Source organism: Ochotona curzoniae, unplaced genomic scaffold (assembly GCF_017591425.1).
Source record: "Ochotona curzoniae isolate NIBS_2020 unplaced genomic scaffold, NIBS_Ocur_1.0 scaffold_4701, whole genome shotgun sequence".
In the NCBI taxonomy this organism is placed as follows: Eukaryota; Metazoa; Chordata; class Mammalia; order Lagomorpha; family Ochotonidae; genus Ochotona; species Ochotona curzoniae.
The window spans coordinates 57,845,103-57,863,281 of NW_024467122.1; the positions used below are offsets into that span (position 1 = coordinate 57,845,103).

At 42.1% G+C, this 18,179-nt stretch overlaps 1 protein-coding gene across 3 annotated transcripts in view; it reads left to right on the forward strand.

Annotated features, from left to right (window-relative positions):
* Positions 1-11,536: 11,536 nt before the first annotated feature.
* SCG3 (secretogranin III) overlaps positions 11,537-18,179 on the forward strand; it is a 32,054-nt gene continuing 25,411 nt past the window's right edge. For 2 of the 3 annotated variants that reach the window (XM_040969682.1, XM_040969683.1), the window contains exons 1-5: positions 11,542-11,681; positions 12,314-12,366; positions 12,817-12,862; positions 12,957-13,172; positions 17,507-17,649. In XM_040969682.1, coding sequence (XP_040825616.1) covers positions 11,591-11,681; positions 12,314-12,366; positions 12,817-12,862; positions 12,957-13,172; positions 17,507-17,649 — 549 coding nt within the window. In that variant the 5' untranslated portion in view covers positions 11,542-11,590. Of the gene's footprint in view, positions 11,682-12,313; positions 12,367-12,816; positions 12,863-12,956; positions 13,173-17,500; positions 17,650-18,179 lie in introns of all 3 variants that reach the window. The other variant, XM_040969681.1, reaches the window with a different exon arrangement.

Consider the following 18,179-nt stretch of genomic DNA (forward strand, 5'->3'; position numbering starts at 1 on the left):
TACAGCTCTATTTCTTTATGTTTTCCACTTTAGCTGCCCTCTTAGTTGAAATTTTCGTTTTCTTTCATTGCTCACACACACAAAGGCATATTTCTGACTTCACCCTCCTGGTTCAATCCACACCCTCCAAGTCGCTGGAGACTAAACCCACACACCCTTTGTTCTTTTCCAACTTTTGCATAGAATTAAGGTCACAAGGCTACATTTACAGAAGGAACCCAAACTAAACTCCTGCTGTCCACTTGGTGGCAGTGTTTCCTAAATGTTGGCAGAAAGCAGCCTTCTCGTGAGAATGCAGTTGCTGTCCAGTGCCACAAGAATCCAAAAAATAGGATTCTTCCAGGTCATTACTTCTAGGTCATTACAGCTGTGGGTAATTCCAGAAGTTTCTTTTAGAGCTGCTACAACAAATAGCTTGTTTTTAAAGCTTATGATGTTAATTCCCAAAATTTTAGCAGATCCCCAAAATTTTTAATAACATAGGAGTCACATATATTTTCACTAATATATCTGTTATTGCATTGTTATACTATTTTTTCTATAGAATATCTTATAGTTGCGATCCAACTATATACAAAATTGCTTCTATTTTCCTCCTAGTATTATTGAAAACAAGCATGATAAATACATACATATTTAAAATATGTAAAAAATCTATTATTTCTAGGAAATGTGGATCAGGTGATTGCTACTTCTTTTGGCAGTGTCTACTCTTATTTTTTAAAAAACATTTATTTATTTATTTATTTATTTATTTTTTGGAAAGGCAAATCAGATTTACAGAGAGGAGAGACAGAAAGATATCCCATCTGCTGGTTCACTCCCCAATGGCTGCAACAGACGATCTGAAACTACCTGAAGCCAGGAGCTTCTTCCAGGTCACCCACTCAGGTGCAGGGTCCCAAGACTTTGTGCCACTGCTTTCCAGGCCACAAGCAGGGAATTAGATGGGGAGTAGAACAACCAAAACACAAACCTGTGCTCACATGGGATCTCATGCTCAAAGGGGGAGGATTAGATAATTGAGCCCTGGCACCAGGCCTGGTTAAAACAATTTTTTTTGGAAACTATTTGAAAGGGTGATAGAGACAAAAGGGACTCTTTCATGACCTGGCTCAATAGCCGAATGCCATCACCAACCACGACTGTGCAGAGCTATGGCCAGGAGCCCTGAACTCGGTCCAGATATCCCACACAGGTGGCAGAGACCGAAGTCCATGAGCCATCACCTGCTGTCTCCGAGGGTAGGCTTAACAGGAAGCTGATTGGAAGTGGAGCCAGGACATCAAGTATGCAGATAGGGGATGTGAGCGTTTCAAGCAGTAATTTAACCACTGTGCCAAATGGCTTTCAATCCCATCTACACACAAGCAGTTTCCAAAACAGACAAAATCCCAATTCAGACATCATCAGACATACCAAAAAAGACAAGAGATTAAGACATTACTGGATTACTAATAAATGAACTATCAACTCATTTTTAAATAACCTGGTGATATGCACTAGGTATCTTAAACTCAAGAAACATCACAGCCCCAGAACCTTCTTGAGTCATGTTGACTTGCTGGTTATTGAGAATGAAATTACCAGGTATGCTCAGGCCTGGGCAGTGGCCCATCAAAATCACCTGGGGAAATCTTTGCCAAATACAAGGTCACTGGGACTTCCTCCTACGCTTATTTCTGGAATTTTTTAATTTAGCTTTTACATTTAGGTCTGGAATTGATTTCAAGCTAGTTTTGAGGGTTTTGTTTTGTTTGCTTATGGCCTCTTCCGGGTCTCCCATGCGGGTGCAGGGTCCCAAAGCTTTGGGCCGTCCTCAACTGCTTTCCTGGGCCATAGGCAGGGAGCTGGAAGGGAAGCGGGACTGCTGGAATAGAACCGGCGCCCATATGGGATCCCGGGCGTGCAAGGCAAGGACCTTAACCACTGCACCACCGCGCCGGGCCCTAATTATATTTTTTTAAGTCTCTTTATTTTGAAGAGAATCATATTCTATGAGATGCAATAAAAGTTCAGTAATATATGAATTGTTATTTTTGTTACATACATCTACTATGTAGGTTGGCAAGCATATATACTTTCAGACAGAACTCAGAATTGATAAAACTTATTTTTACTACTTAACTTATTCAAATATCTCTTGGAAGTATCTTTGGATAACTTTTTTGGATTATCATTATGATTATGAACTTCATAATTGCTTAGATCTGAAAGTTTTTTAAATGCATTTTTTCGTACAAAAAAGGAGGAGAAATAATACAACAAACCCCTATGTACTCACCCAATTTAAACAATGATTAACATTTTTGCCATAACTGATTCGCCATTTTGTTCATTTGAAGTAAATTATATGGATTGATGCTGCAACTCAGTGGGTTAGGCTATTGCCTATAAAGCTGGCATCCCACTTGGGCTTGGATTCAAGTCCTGGCTGCTCCACTTCCAATCCAACTAATGTATCAATCAGCTAATGTACCTGAGAGGGCTGTGGAAGATAGGCTAAGTCCTCAGGCCCTGTACTCACTGGGAGACCTGGATGAAGTTCCGGGCTCCAGCTTCTTCTGGACCAGCCTTGACTCATGCAGCCATCATCCCCTAACCCTGGACAAACATCCATCCATTCTCTGTATGTGTAAGATTTGTGTGTTGGGATATGTCGTGTAATACAATCGTACACATGGTGACAACAGCTTCATTCTTGCATTGTATATCCTCCCATTAATTTCTCCATAACTAGCAATTAATCTGTCGGGTCCAACATTATTTAAGTAGTGAAAATCTTCCTTTTTCTGTGAACACTTTGATCTTAGCAGTGAAACTCTGATGAAAGTCTATCCTTTAGAACTGTGACACAGAGGTCGGTGTAATATCTTAACTGACTAATCCTCCATCTGCAAGTGCCAGCATCCTTTCCAGCTCCCTGCAGTAGAGGATGGCCTAAAGCCTTGGGGCCCTGCGTCTGCCAGGGAGACTCAGAAAAGGCTCCTGGCTATGGATCAGCTCAGCTCCAGCTGTTGCAGCTTTTGGAGAGTGAATAAGCAGATGGAAGAACATTTTCTTCTTCTCTCTTTGAATCTGTCTTTTCAATAAAAATAAATAAATCTTTAATCTTGAGTCCCCAGAAACCACAGCAGGCCATCTGGGATCCCAGGGAATAAAGAGATGTGAGGGAACAGAGATGCAGAGAAGAGAGACTGTGGGTTTTGGGTGGCCAGGCACAAGGGGCCGGGGTGAGGCTGCTTTGATGGGGGGGTGGTCTGTGCATCTTGGGAGTGTGCTAGAGAGCTAGGGAAAGAACGTGAATTAAAGAAATGAATTCTGTGATCTCTCTCCACCTTCCCCACGCTGAAGATTACAGCAGGACCACGGACCTGTTTGGAGACATAAATGACATTTCTTCATCAAGTGATGAGGACAACCAGCTCCCTGGGCCAGGACAGCGTGGTGTGAGTACAGTCCCGGGTCCCAGCCAATCCCCGCCTTTCAAGGCTTAGCACGAAGCCTGATGTGGGTCTCACTCAAGCTGAGATACAACAGGGATAATGGAACCTTTGACAAATGGTTGTTTTCCAACCTATGTTGGGATTTTTTTTAAAAGTTCAAATTACTTTATTTTCAAGTGTTGGCACTGTGGTGTGGTTGTCTAGGCTTCTGTCTCTGTTGCTAGAATACCGTGTGGGTCCCACTTCTTGTCCTAGCTGCTCCACTTCCTATCCAGTTTCCCTAGGAAAGCAGCAGAAAATGGCCCAAGTCCTTGGGACCCTGAACTAGCATGGGAGACCGAGAGGAGGCTCCTGGGTTCATGGCTTCAGATTGGCTCAGCCCCAGCTGTTGGTAGCCATTTGGGAAGTGAACCAGAGGATGAAAGATCTTTCTTTCTGTCTCTCCTTCCCTCTGTGTAAAAAAAAAAAAAAAATGCAGCTTTCAAGTAAAAATCAATAAATCTTAAAACCCGAAACATATAAATCTGTATTAAGTCAGTAAATTTGTAACCATTTAGTACAGCATAATCAAGAAGCTAAAACGCTGGTCAATTTTGAGTAGTGTAGATCTTTTTCACTAATTTTGGCTAATATGAAAGACTTAAAAATGATGTTTTATGTTGATTTTACTTGAATTCCGCATTGTTTATTTTCAGTATTTTTCATATATCTAGTGGATTTCCTTTCTGCTTGTGAATTTCTGTGTCCTTTTCCCATTTTTCTTTTAGATTGTTTTATTATTATGCCATTCATTTTTTTTTATTTTGACAATCTTTACATAGTTAATTTGGGTAAAAAGGGTCAAGGGCTACAGGAAAGTGGGTAAGACTATTATTTCCATATTATTTCCTTCATGTATCTGAGGTAAAGGGGGATACTGAGGGAGAAGCCCCACCCAGTTTCCCACCCACCCCAAGTCCCGCATGTGCGGCATGCTCTGAGATATTCGCTCAAGTGGTTTTAATAGTTCACCAGTTATGAATTGCTGCCAATCTTGCCTCTCCAAACACTATGAGGTCATTGAAAAATCCACTGATTGACGTTGTCCATCATGGCATCTCTATTTGCCCGGTATTTTGTTGCCAACCTATAGCTGAGGTGGTTGGTTAACTTGTTCCATCTTCTGTCCTTTCATATGCCATTGATTTGTAAGAGCTTTTCACAGGCACACAAAGAAAGAAGGATCTTCCATTTGCTAGTTAGGCCCCTTCCCAAATGATTACAATAACCAGGATGTGGACCATCATCTGCCGCTCTACAACACTGCATTCATCATAGCTTAAGATATACATTTAAGATATCTAGTCATCATTTTGAAAAATGATTTTCCATTTGTAATATTTCAAAGTGCACTTCTCAAGATTATAGAAGTATTTACACATTTATATCTTGGATCCATATGCAACTTATCTTAATGAAGGTATGAGGAATACTTCCTACCAGTACCATTTATAGCTTAATTATCTTTGCCCCATTGATTTTAAATACTGCTTGGTGCCCTACACTACATCCCCATAACACAGAGAATCCTGTTAGGAGGCCATTGCAGTGGTTATATTATTTTTTATCACTCTGCTAGGGGTCAAAGTGTTTTAATCACTGTGGCATTATAATTTAGTAACTGGTTGGGACAATTCACCTTCATGTGTTTTAGAATTTGGGGGAAGGGCATTTATTTTGCTTATTCACTCAAAAAAGCATTTACTAAAGCTGGTGCGATGATGTAGTAAGCTAAACCTCTGCCTACAGTGCCAGGATCCCATATGGGTGCCAGATCATGTCATAGCTGCTCCACTTCCGATCCAGTTCTCTGTTTATGGCCTGGGAAAGCAATGGAAGATAGCTCAAGTTGTTAGGCTCCTGAACCCATTTGGCAGACCCAGAGGTATATCACTGCTGGCTCTTGGCTTTGGACTGGCTCAGCTACGGCTATTGAGGCCACTTGGGGAGTAAAACAGCAGATGAAAGATTTTCCTGTCTATAACTCTGATTCCCAACTAGAAGTAAAATAAATCTTTATTTTAAAAAATATTTACTAAGACCCAGTATGATAGCCTAGTGACTAAAGTCCTCACCTTGAATGTGCTGGGATCCCATATGGGTGCCGATTTGAATCCCGGCAGCTCCACTTCCCATCCAGCTCCCTACTTGTGGCCTGGGAATGCAGTTGAGGATGGCCCAAAGCCTTGGAACTCTGCACCCACGTGGGAGACCTGGAAGAGGTTTCTGGAGGAACCCCCAACACACTCCTCCGATCTACCCTTCCCTGCCTTATGGGAGGGGAGAGCCAGGAATCAGCCTGCATTTTCAGAATGTATCAGTCGTTTCAAGTGATCCCTATGCAGCATCTGGCAAGTGCCAGCCTAATTCCCTAGTGTTTATAAATTGTACCAATTCTCTTGCAGTGGAATTTGCAACTAAGTCACTTTGGGTCATAGCACAGGGATGGCTGGAGGATGGCTTTGGAGCACCAGAGCAAAGCTATTGATTTTCTGTTCCACTGAGGAAGATGTTTCATTGGATTTTTCAGAATGCCTTTGGGAGAATGGAAAGAGAAATAGACTCTCTCACACTAGTGGGCAGCACATCTAAAATAAAACTTTTTGTGAATCTTATTGCTATACAAATGTTCAGACATAGATGAGAGAGGAACCAGCATCTATTTTTATACAGATTCAATAATTCTCAACTAATTGCCAATCTTATTTTTCTATTTGTCTGTTTCCTGTCCCCGCCCTGGGTATTTTGAAAACAATTTCAGTCATCAATAGTTATAAATCACTTCTTATACATGTCAGATATTATTTTAGATGCTAGGAGTATAACAATAATAAAGCATATAGACAAGAAGTCCAGTCCATATAAATCTCATCTTGTAGTTGTGGGAGGGAAACAAATAAAGCTCATCAGCTTCTAGTATGACATGTTGAAAGGGGTAAGTGCAATGAAGAAATATCACGTAACAATAGGGAATGGAGAATGCAAGGGGAGGGGTTGCTACTCTAATAATTGTATGTATGTAATTATTTGAGAGACAGACAGACACACACACACACACACAGAGGCAGAGAGACACAAAGAATGAAAGAGAGTTCCCCATCCAGTAAATCACTCCCTAGATATCCACAGCGGCTGGGGCTGGATAGGATGATAGTTGGGAAACAATCCAAGTCTCCCAGATGGATTGCAGCAATCCTATCACTTAAGCCATCACTGCTGCTTTCTGAGGTCTACATTAATAGGAAGCTGGAGTCAAGATCCAGAGCAGAGTGTCAAACCCAGGCACTCTAATAAGGAATGCAGAAGTCTTAACCGGCATCTGTTAGGCCAAATGCCCATCCTAGAATGCAACTTTAAATAGGGGGCAGAGTTTGAGTGGTGAATAATACATCCGTTGATCCCCCTTTAGAACTCAATGACTTACTCCTACAGCTGCTGAAACAATCATCACACCCAACGTCATGACTTACCTCGTCCTGGGAAGGTCTATACCCAATGCTCTTGTCCCTGGAGAATATAAAGACCTAGCCCTTCCTCTCACTGCAGCTCAGGGCAGTTCTAAAGGGTCCTCTCATCTTTTTAATTCCTTGTACAGGTGACGGAGACATCCATTGATTTTTTTTTAAAGATTTATTTTATTTTTATTGGAAAGGCAGATATACAGAGAGGAGAGACAGAGAGGACGATCTTCCGTCCGATGATTCACTACCCAAGTGAGCGCAACGGCCGATGCTATGTCTGTCCGAAGCCAGGAGCCTCTTCCGGGTCTCCCACGCGGGTGCAAGGTCCCAAAGCTTTGGGCCATCCTTGACTGCTTTCCCGGGCCACAGGCAGGGAGCTGGAAGGGAAGCGGGGCTGCCAGGATTAGAACCGGTACCCATATGGGATCCCGGGTGTGTGCAAGGCGAGGACCTTAACCACTGCGCCACCGCGCCGGGCCCCATTGATACTGTTTTGAAGTCTGATTTCTCTTTTGTCAAATTCTGCTTCCTTCCTATTTCTTCCATTCCTGAAGTGCGAATTCAAGAATATTCCCTAGGGGTTGCCTTTGTGGAAGAAATGGGTTAAGCTGGACCCGATGCAATGGCCCAAGGGCTACATCCTTGCTTTGCCTGTGCCAGGATCCCATATGGGTGCCAGTTTATATCTCGGCTACTCCGCTTCCCATCCAGCTCCCTGCTTGTGGCCTGGGGAAGCAGTTAAGGATGGCCAAGGCCAAGGGACCGTGCACCCGCGTGGGAGACCTGGAAGAAGCTCCTGGCTTCTGGCTTTAAATCAGCTTAGCTCTGGCCCATTGTGACCACTTGGTGAGTCGATCAATGGAGGAAGATCTTTCTCTCTGCTTATTTTCTCTGTAAATCTGGCTTTCCAAAAAAATAATAAATAAATAAATAAACACTTTTTTTAAAGAGAGAGAGAAGGAAATAAAGAAATCGGTTAAGCTGCCACCTGCAGTGCCAACATCTGTTTTATTTGAGTCCCAGCTGCTTCACTTCCAATCCAACTTCCTGCTAATGCTCCTGGAAAAGCAGCAGAGGATGGCCCAAGGCCTTGGACCCCTGCACACACAAGAGGCTTCTGGTTTCCAGCTGTCTACTGATACAGACCCTGGGAGGCAGCTGGTAATGACCACAGGGGTTGGATTCCTGCCTGACATGTGGAAGTCTTGGATTGAGTTCCCGTTTCCTGGTCCTGACTTCCAGGCCCATTACAGACATTCAGGGAATGAAACCCAGATGCGCTCCTCTGTGTATGTGTGTCTCTGTTTAATAAATGCATAAAAAAAGAAAAGAAACATTCTATTCAACTACTTAATAGCAAAAAAAAAAAAAAGACTGTGACTGTAACAGCAAGAGTGATTTAGTGAATAAATTCCATGTGCAGTACACTGCTTTCATTTGAATATAAATGAGCAAGTAAGCATGAGAATATGTTTCTGATTCCCTTTGTATGTGCAAAGTTCAGGTGGAGTCCAAATAATGGAATGGAAAGATTTCAAAAAGATGGTGGCTCTTTTAAAAAGCTTTGTTAAGGGGTACTAAGTTGTGGTTAGATAGGGTAAACAAGTTCTGGAATTTTAGTTCACAGTAGAAACACTATAGATAATGCTAATTTATTACACATCTTTTTTAAGACCTTAGAAGAAATGAATTTCAATATTTTCACCATAAAGAAGTGATAAATGCTTGAAGGGAGACATATATGTGACTAGGCACTGAGCTAAATTAGGTGAATCTTAATCAGTCCCTCCTTCTAAAAAGATCACAGCTTAAAGGTCACACGCAGAATGACACTGTGCTGTGAGAAATGGTTGAAAATGGCACCCGGTAGTAACAGAGCATCACCAATGAGCAAATTCCCTCTCACCAGGTTTGGATTTCTCCACCACTGACCTTACCACAATGCATCCTCACATCCTTAAAAATGGCTAATTACCATGAAATAGGAAACACTGTTGATAGAAATTATTATTATTTTTTTATTGATTACATTGCATCATGTGACACAGTTTTACAGGCACTGGGATTCCCCCCTCCCCTCCCCAAAACCCGCTCCCCGCCCCATGGTGGATTCTTCCATTTTGTTGCATTACCACAGGTCAAATTCAGTTGAGATTTTTTCCCTTGCAAGCATGTAGATAGAAATTATATAGATTGCATTGTTCCATTTCTTCCTTGTTCATAAAGCAGTACTGAATTCCTTAAATTTTCAACAAGAGTATGTATTTGATCTTACAAGCAAGATATATATATCTTTGTATTCAGCAACCATCTCAATTCCTGGTGCATTTTAAGTGTTCCATACACATCTGCCAAGTGAATATATAAGTTACAGAAACCCAAAATCACCCTATTCAGACCTACAGTGAGTCTGGTAGAATCATCCCTAAGGCTTAAGAATGTCTATAATTTATGGCTTACAACTTACTAGTGCTCTGTAATTCTTTTGATCAGAAATATAAGTTGTTCTGAGATTTAGTGTTCATTCAGCACGATCACTTTGAGTCCAAATGATAGAAAAAGAGGTAACTGCTTTTTGCTTTAGCCAAGCAATGCAGTCTACCCATTAGCCATTGCATACCTTCATTCCACCCTGAGTTTCTCCCAATTACAAACAAACTCTGAGAGGGTTGAGTTCAAATGGGAAAAATAAGAAGTGAGGCTGAAGGAGTAGGTCGGTGAGTGAATCCTGGAATCACTGAATGATTAGTTCACTTAAAATTGGGAAATGTTTCTTCAAGATCGAATGAATTTCATGACTTTTTAAAAGGCTCTGTCAGAATGCACTTAACACCACAATAATTTGTTTAAAGCAAGTACTCTTTTGATCTGCACAGAGTATGCCATCTCTATTTTAAAGACCCAAAGAGAAGAGGACAGAGAGAAAGATCTGTCTGCTGATTCACTCCTCAAGGGGCCACCATGGCCAGAGTTCAGCTGATCCAAAGCCAGGAGCCAGGAGCTTCTTCTTGGTCTCCCACACAGGTGCAGGAACCCAAGGCTTTGGGCCTTGCTCGACTGCTTTCCCAGGCCACAAGCAGGGAGCTGGGTGGGAAGTGGTGCAGCCTGGACCCATATAGGATCCTAGCATGTATAAGGCGAGGACTTCAGCTGCTAGGCTACCGAGCAAAGCCCAAAGATGAATTAATTTTTTTAAATGCAGTTTACTAGGTTGATAAAGTTACATTATCATTGCCAGGGAAGAGCTATTTGTTGTGAAGTAGCTATTAGATTTAGAAGTACTCTTTAGATTCCAAATGCCAAAACCTCCAGAAGCAGGCAGTTGCGTTTGTCGGCCTGGTTGTTTGTTTGTTTTGAGGGGGTTGAATGGCTCACTCGCTCCTTGAAAAGCGAGGCTGTAGAATCAAAGGACTGATTGTGCTGGTCATTCTTCACACTGCTTCCCGGCATGCAGCAGTCCAGAGGAAAGGCTCCAAGTTCTGTTTGAAAATCAGACAGAAGTGCTCACTCAGCACCCTGCTCACATTAGTGCTTTTTTGTCTTGGTAACTTAAGTCTTTTGATAGCTCTTTCTACTCAATAACATTAGATCTCCGGGAATACTCTTAGAATATAGGAAGTGTTTCTTAGTTTTGATTTTTTAAAAAATGTTTTTCTTGACTATTCCATCTCTTGAATAGTCCGAGGAACTGTTGGGTCCTTAGGTACAAGTGAAGTGCAGTGTGTGTGTAAGGAAGTTTTTTGCTTTGTGGGAAAAGGACCATCTCACAGTGAAGCCAACCATGGCTGGTCTTCTACTCAGGGCTGATAAGGATACGAATTCTTAAAATGACTTTTTGTTGTGTTTCAGCATCAGTAGGGGAACAGTGTGTGTGTTGCAGCCTTCTAATTGAAAAAAAAAATTATTTGAATCAAATGATTCTGAAAAGATGAGACTCTGTGAGAGCATCAAGGGATACTTGATCAAATCACAGAATGTAGGACCTTTCCAGCGATAACAGAATCATGTCTACCTTTGAGGATAAGAGGTGGGGTGACAAAAACGGATTCCGAAGCAAATATAGCAGAAGAGGAATCCCAAAGCAGAACTCTTTGTACAAGGTTAACTAACTCTCGCACAGGTGTACAGGGCCGAAAAGATATTGGGTCCTTGCGGGAAAGGTCACAGCCTAGGTTACGGCAATGATGTCCGGTTTACGCATGAAAGCCTGGGCGCAGCAGCAACCCCAGGACTGCGGCAGTAGGGCCCGTCGCCCCTCCCCTGTCCCTTCCCAGGGACTCGGAGCAGCCCGGGAGTCGCTGACGCCATCCCGTCCCGCCTCTGGCTCTCACGGAGCATGCGCTTCCCTCCTGCCCTAGCGAGAGTAGAGCTGCGCGTCACAGGAACTTCAGCACCCACGGGGCGGACAGCGCTCGGTTGCACCTGCCGGCCGGGCTCCGAGCGTCCCGCGGGCCCTCCTGGTCCCGTCCCTCGGCTGCCGCGCCCAAGTCCATTGGCCGGCACGCTCGCTCGCTGCCCGCCCCCGCGCTCCTGCCCTCCTGCCCTCCTGCCTCTTCCTATTTTTTTTTTTTACTCCTCCTTTTCATTCATAACAAAAGCTGCAGCTCCGGGAGCCTGGCAGCGTCTGAAACCGAGCGTGGGAGAATGGAGTTCTTTTGGACCGGCACTTGGATTCTGATGTTGGTGCTCCACAGCAGCCCGATTCAGGCTTTCCCCAAACCGGGAGGCGGCCAAGGTACGTGGACACTTTCCTTCTACCCAGATCCCTGTTATTTCGCCGCGGAAGGGAGAGTTTGGCTGTAAATCGACTTGCCTCATTTTCTGGTCAAATTATACTCATGCATATTGACAGAAAAATCAGTTTTAATTTAGAGACAGAAGACGAGTTTTTTCTGTTACTTTTCAAATGATAGAGGGATAACATGGGTTATTTTAAAATATCTTTTCCATCTAAAGAGTCTTGCATTTTTTTTCTCTAGTTGCCTTACACTCTTTTTTAGATATTCTATTCATAACATGTGCAGAAGATGATGTCAGAGTCCTTATAGTGCCAATAATATCACACCAAATTATGCTCTTCCTGTAGTTGGGAATGGCTGATAAGCCAAGTGCTAGAACTGTAGTTAGATTTCTGGCCAGAAAAGAAGTGTGATTATGTTAAATCAGAAAATGATAATAAGCAAGGCAACATTGGTAACTGATAATTATAATTGTTGTATAATCTTGATCATTGATGTTAATATAAACTTTGATTCATGAAAAAAACATTCTCCTAATATGTGTTCCTTCTTTTTGAAGATTTTCCAAGAGATTTATTTTGTCTTTTCAACGCACTATGAAATATTTACTTGTGTGTGTTTATTCTAGACAAATCTTTACATAATAGAGAATTAAGTGCAGAAAGACCTTTGAATGAACAGGTATGTCAAAAGCAAAGTTTTTAATGCTATTTCATTGTGCTTTAGTTATTACTATTTGATATAATTATGCTGTAGCAATGAGTTGATAAAAATGATTGTGAGAAATCCAGTTTTCGTTATTTCTGTGTCCAACACTTATACAAACCAAGTACTCCAAGTACTGTATAAAACATAGAGCTGAGTCTTCAGTATTCCAGTAAACTCAACACCACATCCACTCTACTGTAAGATTGCTTAATTTACCAGTTATTATTGACCAATATTATAGAAGAAATTCATACTTACAGAACATCTGCTCTTTATCTTATTTACTCATTTTTAATAATGCTTGAGATAGAAATCTATTTTTACAAACAAGAAAGCTAAAATTACGAAGATGAAAACATTCGGTTCACATATTTGGTAAATAGTGGAACAATTACTTAAAGCCAGGTCCTCTTTATTTCACAGATTGCTGAAGCAGAAGCAGACAAGATGATGAAAACAACCCCCCCAGGTAATAAGAAATCACATTGATATTAATTTCAACAATGTAGGTGGTGAGAATCTTAACTAAAATGGCTGTGTTGGACTTGGGGCTTTTCTTCTAGAAAACAAGCCAGGTGAAAGCAATTATTCTTTTGTCGATAATTTGAACCTACTAAAAGCAATAACGGAAAAGGGAAAAGATGAGCAGGAAAGGCAATCCATAAGAAGTTCCCCACTTGATAATAAACTGAATGTGGAAGATGTTGATTCAACCAAGAATCGAAGACTGATTGATGATTATGATTCTACTAAGAGTGGATTGGACCAGAAATTTCAAGGTAAATGAGAATGGAAGTAATTTTGCTATGTCTTTTCTCTAACTTGGGCTTCTCATTATTAGTTAAGAGAACTCTAGTAGATTCTGTACTTTGTATAAAATCAAATTCTTGGGAGAAAAAAATCCTTAGTATAGTTTCCATGGCCTTGCATGGCGTGGTTCCTGTCTGTATTTCTGGATTCATCTAGTACATATGACCTATTAGAACCTCTTTCTTTCCTTCAGGGGACTTAATACAGTGTGTAACTTAATGTTCATAAGTGTGACTGTATGATTAATGTCTTCCTCCAAAATTAAACTGAAAATGTTACAAGAATGGAGACCTTGGAGCTACAAGGCCTGAATGCTTATGTTCATTGAATGAACTTATGAATGAATCGGTGTACAAGTTAAAGGATACATGAGAGAATAAATGAATTGTTGTACCCAGCTATTGAGGAAGAGAGTGTGTTTTCCATTCTGCAGACCAGGGCTTATGAGCGGGTACAGGCTTTTTTCTATGTCTCTTTTCTGTCTCATGGCAACAAGACAACCCTGCTGATTCTCTCTGCCAATTAAAGCAGACTTTCAGAGGCCACTGTAGCCCAGGGAGAGTTCAAGAGACTGTTGCGTATTTATGAGGCGGAGTAAGGGTGCAATGCTTTTTTGTATTTTGACACATATCCTACTCCTGGCTACTCTAGGCAATTAAAAAAAACCAAAAAACAAAACAACAATCGCTTCTCGGCCTTTTGGCTAAGATCAAGTGTAAAACAAAACAAAACAGATTCAAACAAAAAACAAACTTGAGTTCTACTTTTAACCTAAAACATTTGGGCTGAAATAGACACTAAGCAGAACTGCATACTAAACAGATTCAAGTGTTTGGATGGAACTGAGCATTTGATTTAATACATTTTAAGAGTATAATGTTTTGATTGCACTGATCAAACTATGTGCAGATAGATCTGTTTGGGATCTGATCACTAAGTTCAGCAACGTGAAGCTGGGTCATGGTCCTTGGAGAGAATGATAAATGGGTGAACTTCTGCTCTTCCTGCTGACCCTAGCAATCGTGGAACCAGAGGATTTGGGACCATCAGGGTAAACAGCTTCAGAGGCAGGAAAACCATCCCAGATGAGAGGGTGACAAAGGCCAATTTCCTTAGGTGCATTCCCAGACTGGATCTTGCTTTCACAAACCTTCAAAAAGCTTGTGCTGTTGGGACCACCTGTGGAAGATTGCCCCTGGATCTCTGCCTGTTTGGCCTATATGGCAGGTCATAGGCTCATGGCACACCATGTCTGTGGGGGAATCCCCTTGACAATGGTCTTGGCTCACTGAGACCTCAAACTGGCCTGATCACTGACCATACAGGCAAGGGTGGTGATTTGCACCCCAGCCTGTCTTCTCTGTCCTTGGGTAGTTTGTCTTGGAACTTCCTTAATAAGCAGCTCTGAGAAGTCAGGTGCGGTTTTTGTTACCTGCCAGACTATCTGGTATATGTGACTCACAGCCTGTCAGCCATAAGTGCTGTATGTGACCTATGACATGATTGGACGGTACAGAGAGATAGATATGCTTTCTAGCCAATTACAGTGCCTGTTGGGCGGGAGGGCTGTCAGGCAATGCCCCTCTGTCTTCCCCCTTTTTCTTTGCCTATATAAGTGTGTGTGCTTTACAATAAATGGACATGCTCAGTCAGGCTGTCTGCGGGGGTAGGTGCTAAGGGACACTGCCACTGCTACATTGCCTTGGTAGTCGGTAGTCATAGGGGCCTGCTGGTCAGAAAACTCCCAAGAGCCACCAATCAGTGTGTTCTACAATATGCATATGTGATTCAGGATGTTTATGTTTTACAAACACTTGAGAGCTCTTGTGAGTATTTGCCTGATAGACATTTATTGTGTAATTGCTATGTATCCGACCCTGAGCCAACACAGTCATTTCAGTTATTTTCCAGCTCTGGCAGGCAACCAGTATGAGTCCTTTTTCAGGTCCTGAGTGGTAAGTGGGAAGGGAAGTAAATGCTTCCGGCTCTGCATAGGCGGGGCCATTTCTATTCCACATGCTCCCAAGAGTGTGGCTTGGGACTTGTCAACTGAAAAACCCGACCCAATGACGGAGAGTCACTGCTGCTAAGTGGGTAATGAGCCTGAGGTTTGCCTGTCCTGGAGGGGAGCTGATGTTATGTAGGTTTTTTTTTTTTCTTCTCCTACTCTGGGACTCAGGGCTTAGAGCGTTCCCAGCCCAACAGCTCAGGAATTATGTGTTGACAGAGAGAACTTCCAGTCCTGTGTGGCCAGTCACTGTCCCCATTTTCTTAAGCTTTGTCCAAACGCCAAGAGAGAGCTATTCTGTGTATGTCGAGCTTGCATAGGCCTCATCTCCACAGATAATGGAAAAAAGACCACAGGAGAAATTCTTTAAGATTCTTTTAAGAAATCTTAAGAATTCAGAAGGCATGAAAGGAAAGTGCAGCTTTGGAAAAGAATATTGGAACGAATGTGATGAGGATTACGTTAACAACTTCTGGCTAGGGATTCAATGACCAAGTTCTCTAGAAGATAATTGTGCTTTATTTCAAAATGCAAATCCATCCTGCCCTGAGGTGACAGAGTTAAGTGCCTTGTGGATTTGATCTGTTCCATGTGGAAGAGATGGGGGAAGGTGTATAGATACCTGGCATTTGTTGCGCATGTAGGGGAATGTTTCCTTGCAGCTCACCCTTGGCCTCAAGGTGTACCTTTGGTCTGAAGTCATGGCCAAATGTATTCCTAAGAAAGCCAAGAGTACCTACTTGCATGCCGCTCTTGCAAAGATGTGCATGCTTCTTTCTGCAGACTTCTTACCACATTTTGGAAGTTTAAATTTCAGGTACATAAGATTAAGTTCCTTGTTCTCTGGAGAATAGGGTTTTATTATATTAAGCTGCTTTACATTAAGGGTCAGCACAATGACATAATAAGCTAATCCTCCACCTGCAAGCACCAGGATCCCATCTGGGGACCGATTTGTGTCCCAAATGCTCCACTTGGGATTCAGCTCTCTGTTTAACGCGTGGGAAAGCACTGGAGGATGGACAAAGGCCTTGGGCTTGAGCACCCACTGGGGAGGCCAAGAAGTTCCTTCCTTTCAGCTTCAGATCAGCTTAGCTTTGGCCATTACTGCCATTTAGGGAATGAAGACCTCTTTCTTTGTCTTCCCTTCTTTCTCTGTAAGAATATGCATTTCAAATTAAAAAATAAATATTTGTTCCAGATAAGTCATAACATTTTTAGTGCAGTCTAATGCTAGATATAAGACACATTGCCATTCTCCTTCTTCCTCTTCTTCTCTTAAAAGATTTATTTGTTTTGATTGGAAAGACAAATTTACTGAGAGGACAGACAGAGAGAAAAATCTTCCATCCACTAGCTCATTCCCCAAATAGCTGCAATGGCCAGAGCTGGGCCAATCTGAAGCCAGAAGCCATGAGCTTCTTCTGAGACTCCCATACAAATGCAGGGTCCCAAGCACCTAGGCCATTCTCTGCTTGTGCCCATATAGGATGCTGGCACCTGAGGGAGAGGCTTAACCTACTACACCATGGTACCACCCTAGGATGTTGCTAATCTACTGCAAGTTTGCCCATAAAATATCAAATTATATGTTCTGTAGAAGTGGAATTTGAAGATGCAGTGCAAAGGCTCAATTGGCTAATCCTCCCTTGCAAGTGCTAAGATCCCATATGGGCACAGATTCGTGTCTTGGCTGCTCTATTTCTCATCCAACTCCATGCTTATGGTCTGAGAAAGTAGTGGAGGATGACCCAAAAACCTCTGCACCCACATGGGAAACTTGGAAGAAGCTCCTGGTTCCTTGCTTCAGATCAGCTCACCTTTGGCTGTTGCAGCCATATGGGGAGTGAGCCAACTGATGCAAGATCTTTTTCTCTGTGTCTCCTTCTCTCTATAAATATGCCTTTCCAGTAAAAAATAAATATTAAAAGCCAGTGGGATTTGAATATTATGGCATGATGCATATATACATGTATATATATATCCCATATGGCATGCAATGTGAATTAAAGTATAATGTTTATATTACTAGTGACAGTGATAAATGGAGAGAATTTTTTGTTGTATTCAGTTCTTATGATCTTATACGGCTTCACAATTTCTATTATTATCCTAGGCTCTCAACTGATGTCATTTTATTTCAAGCCAAAAGCCCGTGTAAGCCAAAAACCATCATAGTATGTCTCAAAGATCTAAGTGTACAATATCAAAGTATAGGTTATATATATCGTGTGATGCTGGAGTAGGTCTGTGACTGCTGTGATGTGAAATTGTGCTTGCTTTGTCTAGACAAAGACGATCCAGATGGCCTTCATCAACTGGACGGCACCCCTTTAACTGCCGAAGACATTGTCCACAAAATCGCCACCAGGATTTATGAGGAAAATGACAGAGGAGTGTTTGACAAGATTGTTTCCAAACTACTCAATCTTGGCCTTGTAAGTTGTGTGTGAGAGTAAAACAAGTTGTTCAGAAACTTTGGAGTCTGCCAGACAGCATTGTACAAGGCACCGTTCTTTCCCTCCAGGAGTTCATGGTCTTTCTGGAGAAGTAGACAGGGGCACTCACACCTTTTAATGCCAGCTGCTTAGGAGCCGGAAGAGCAATTTGGCATGCTGGAGAGTGGTTTAGATTCAACTGACTGCAAGGAAGAACTGTAGAGCACGAGGTATTGGATGTGAACTTAGAAGGAGAGCTGGGATGTGACCAGTGGAGGACCAGGCAGGATGTGTGATATGTCCAAGCAATGCAGGTTGAGCTCTCCCTGGCTTGGCTCCTCACCTTGACACAGTCCTGTAGGCTTTAGTGAGGTGCTAGCTTCACAGGCTTCACAATAAATTTATTTTCCAATAAAAATAAATCTTACAAAAAATACTGTAGTTGAATACATCCGTTTATAAGCTGCCCAATTATGAGCTGCAGGTATTGATGAGCATCTCTTCAGATATTCTGCAGAATAAGTGTACCA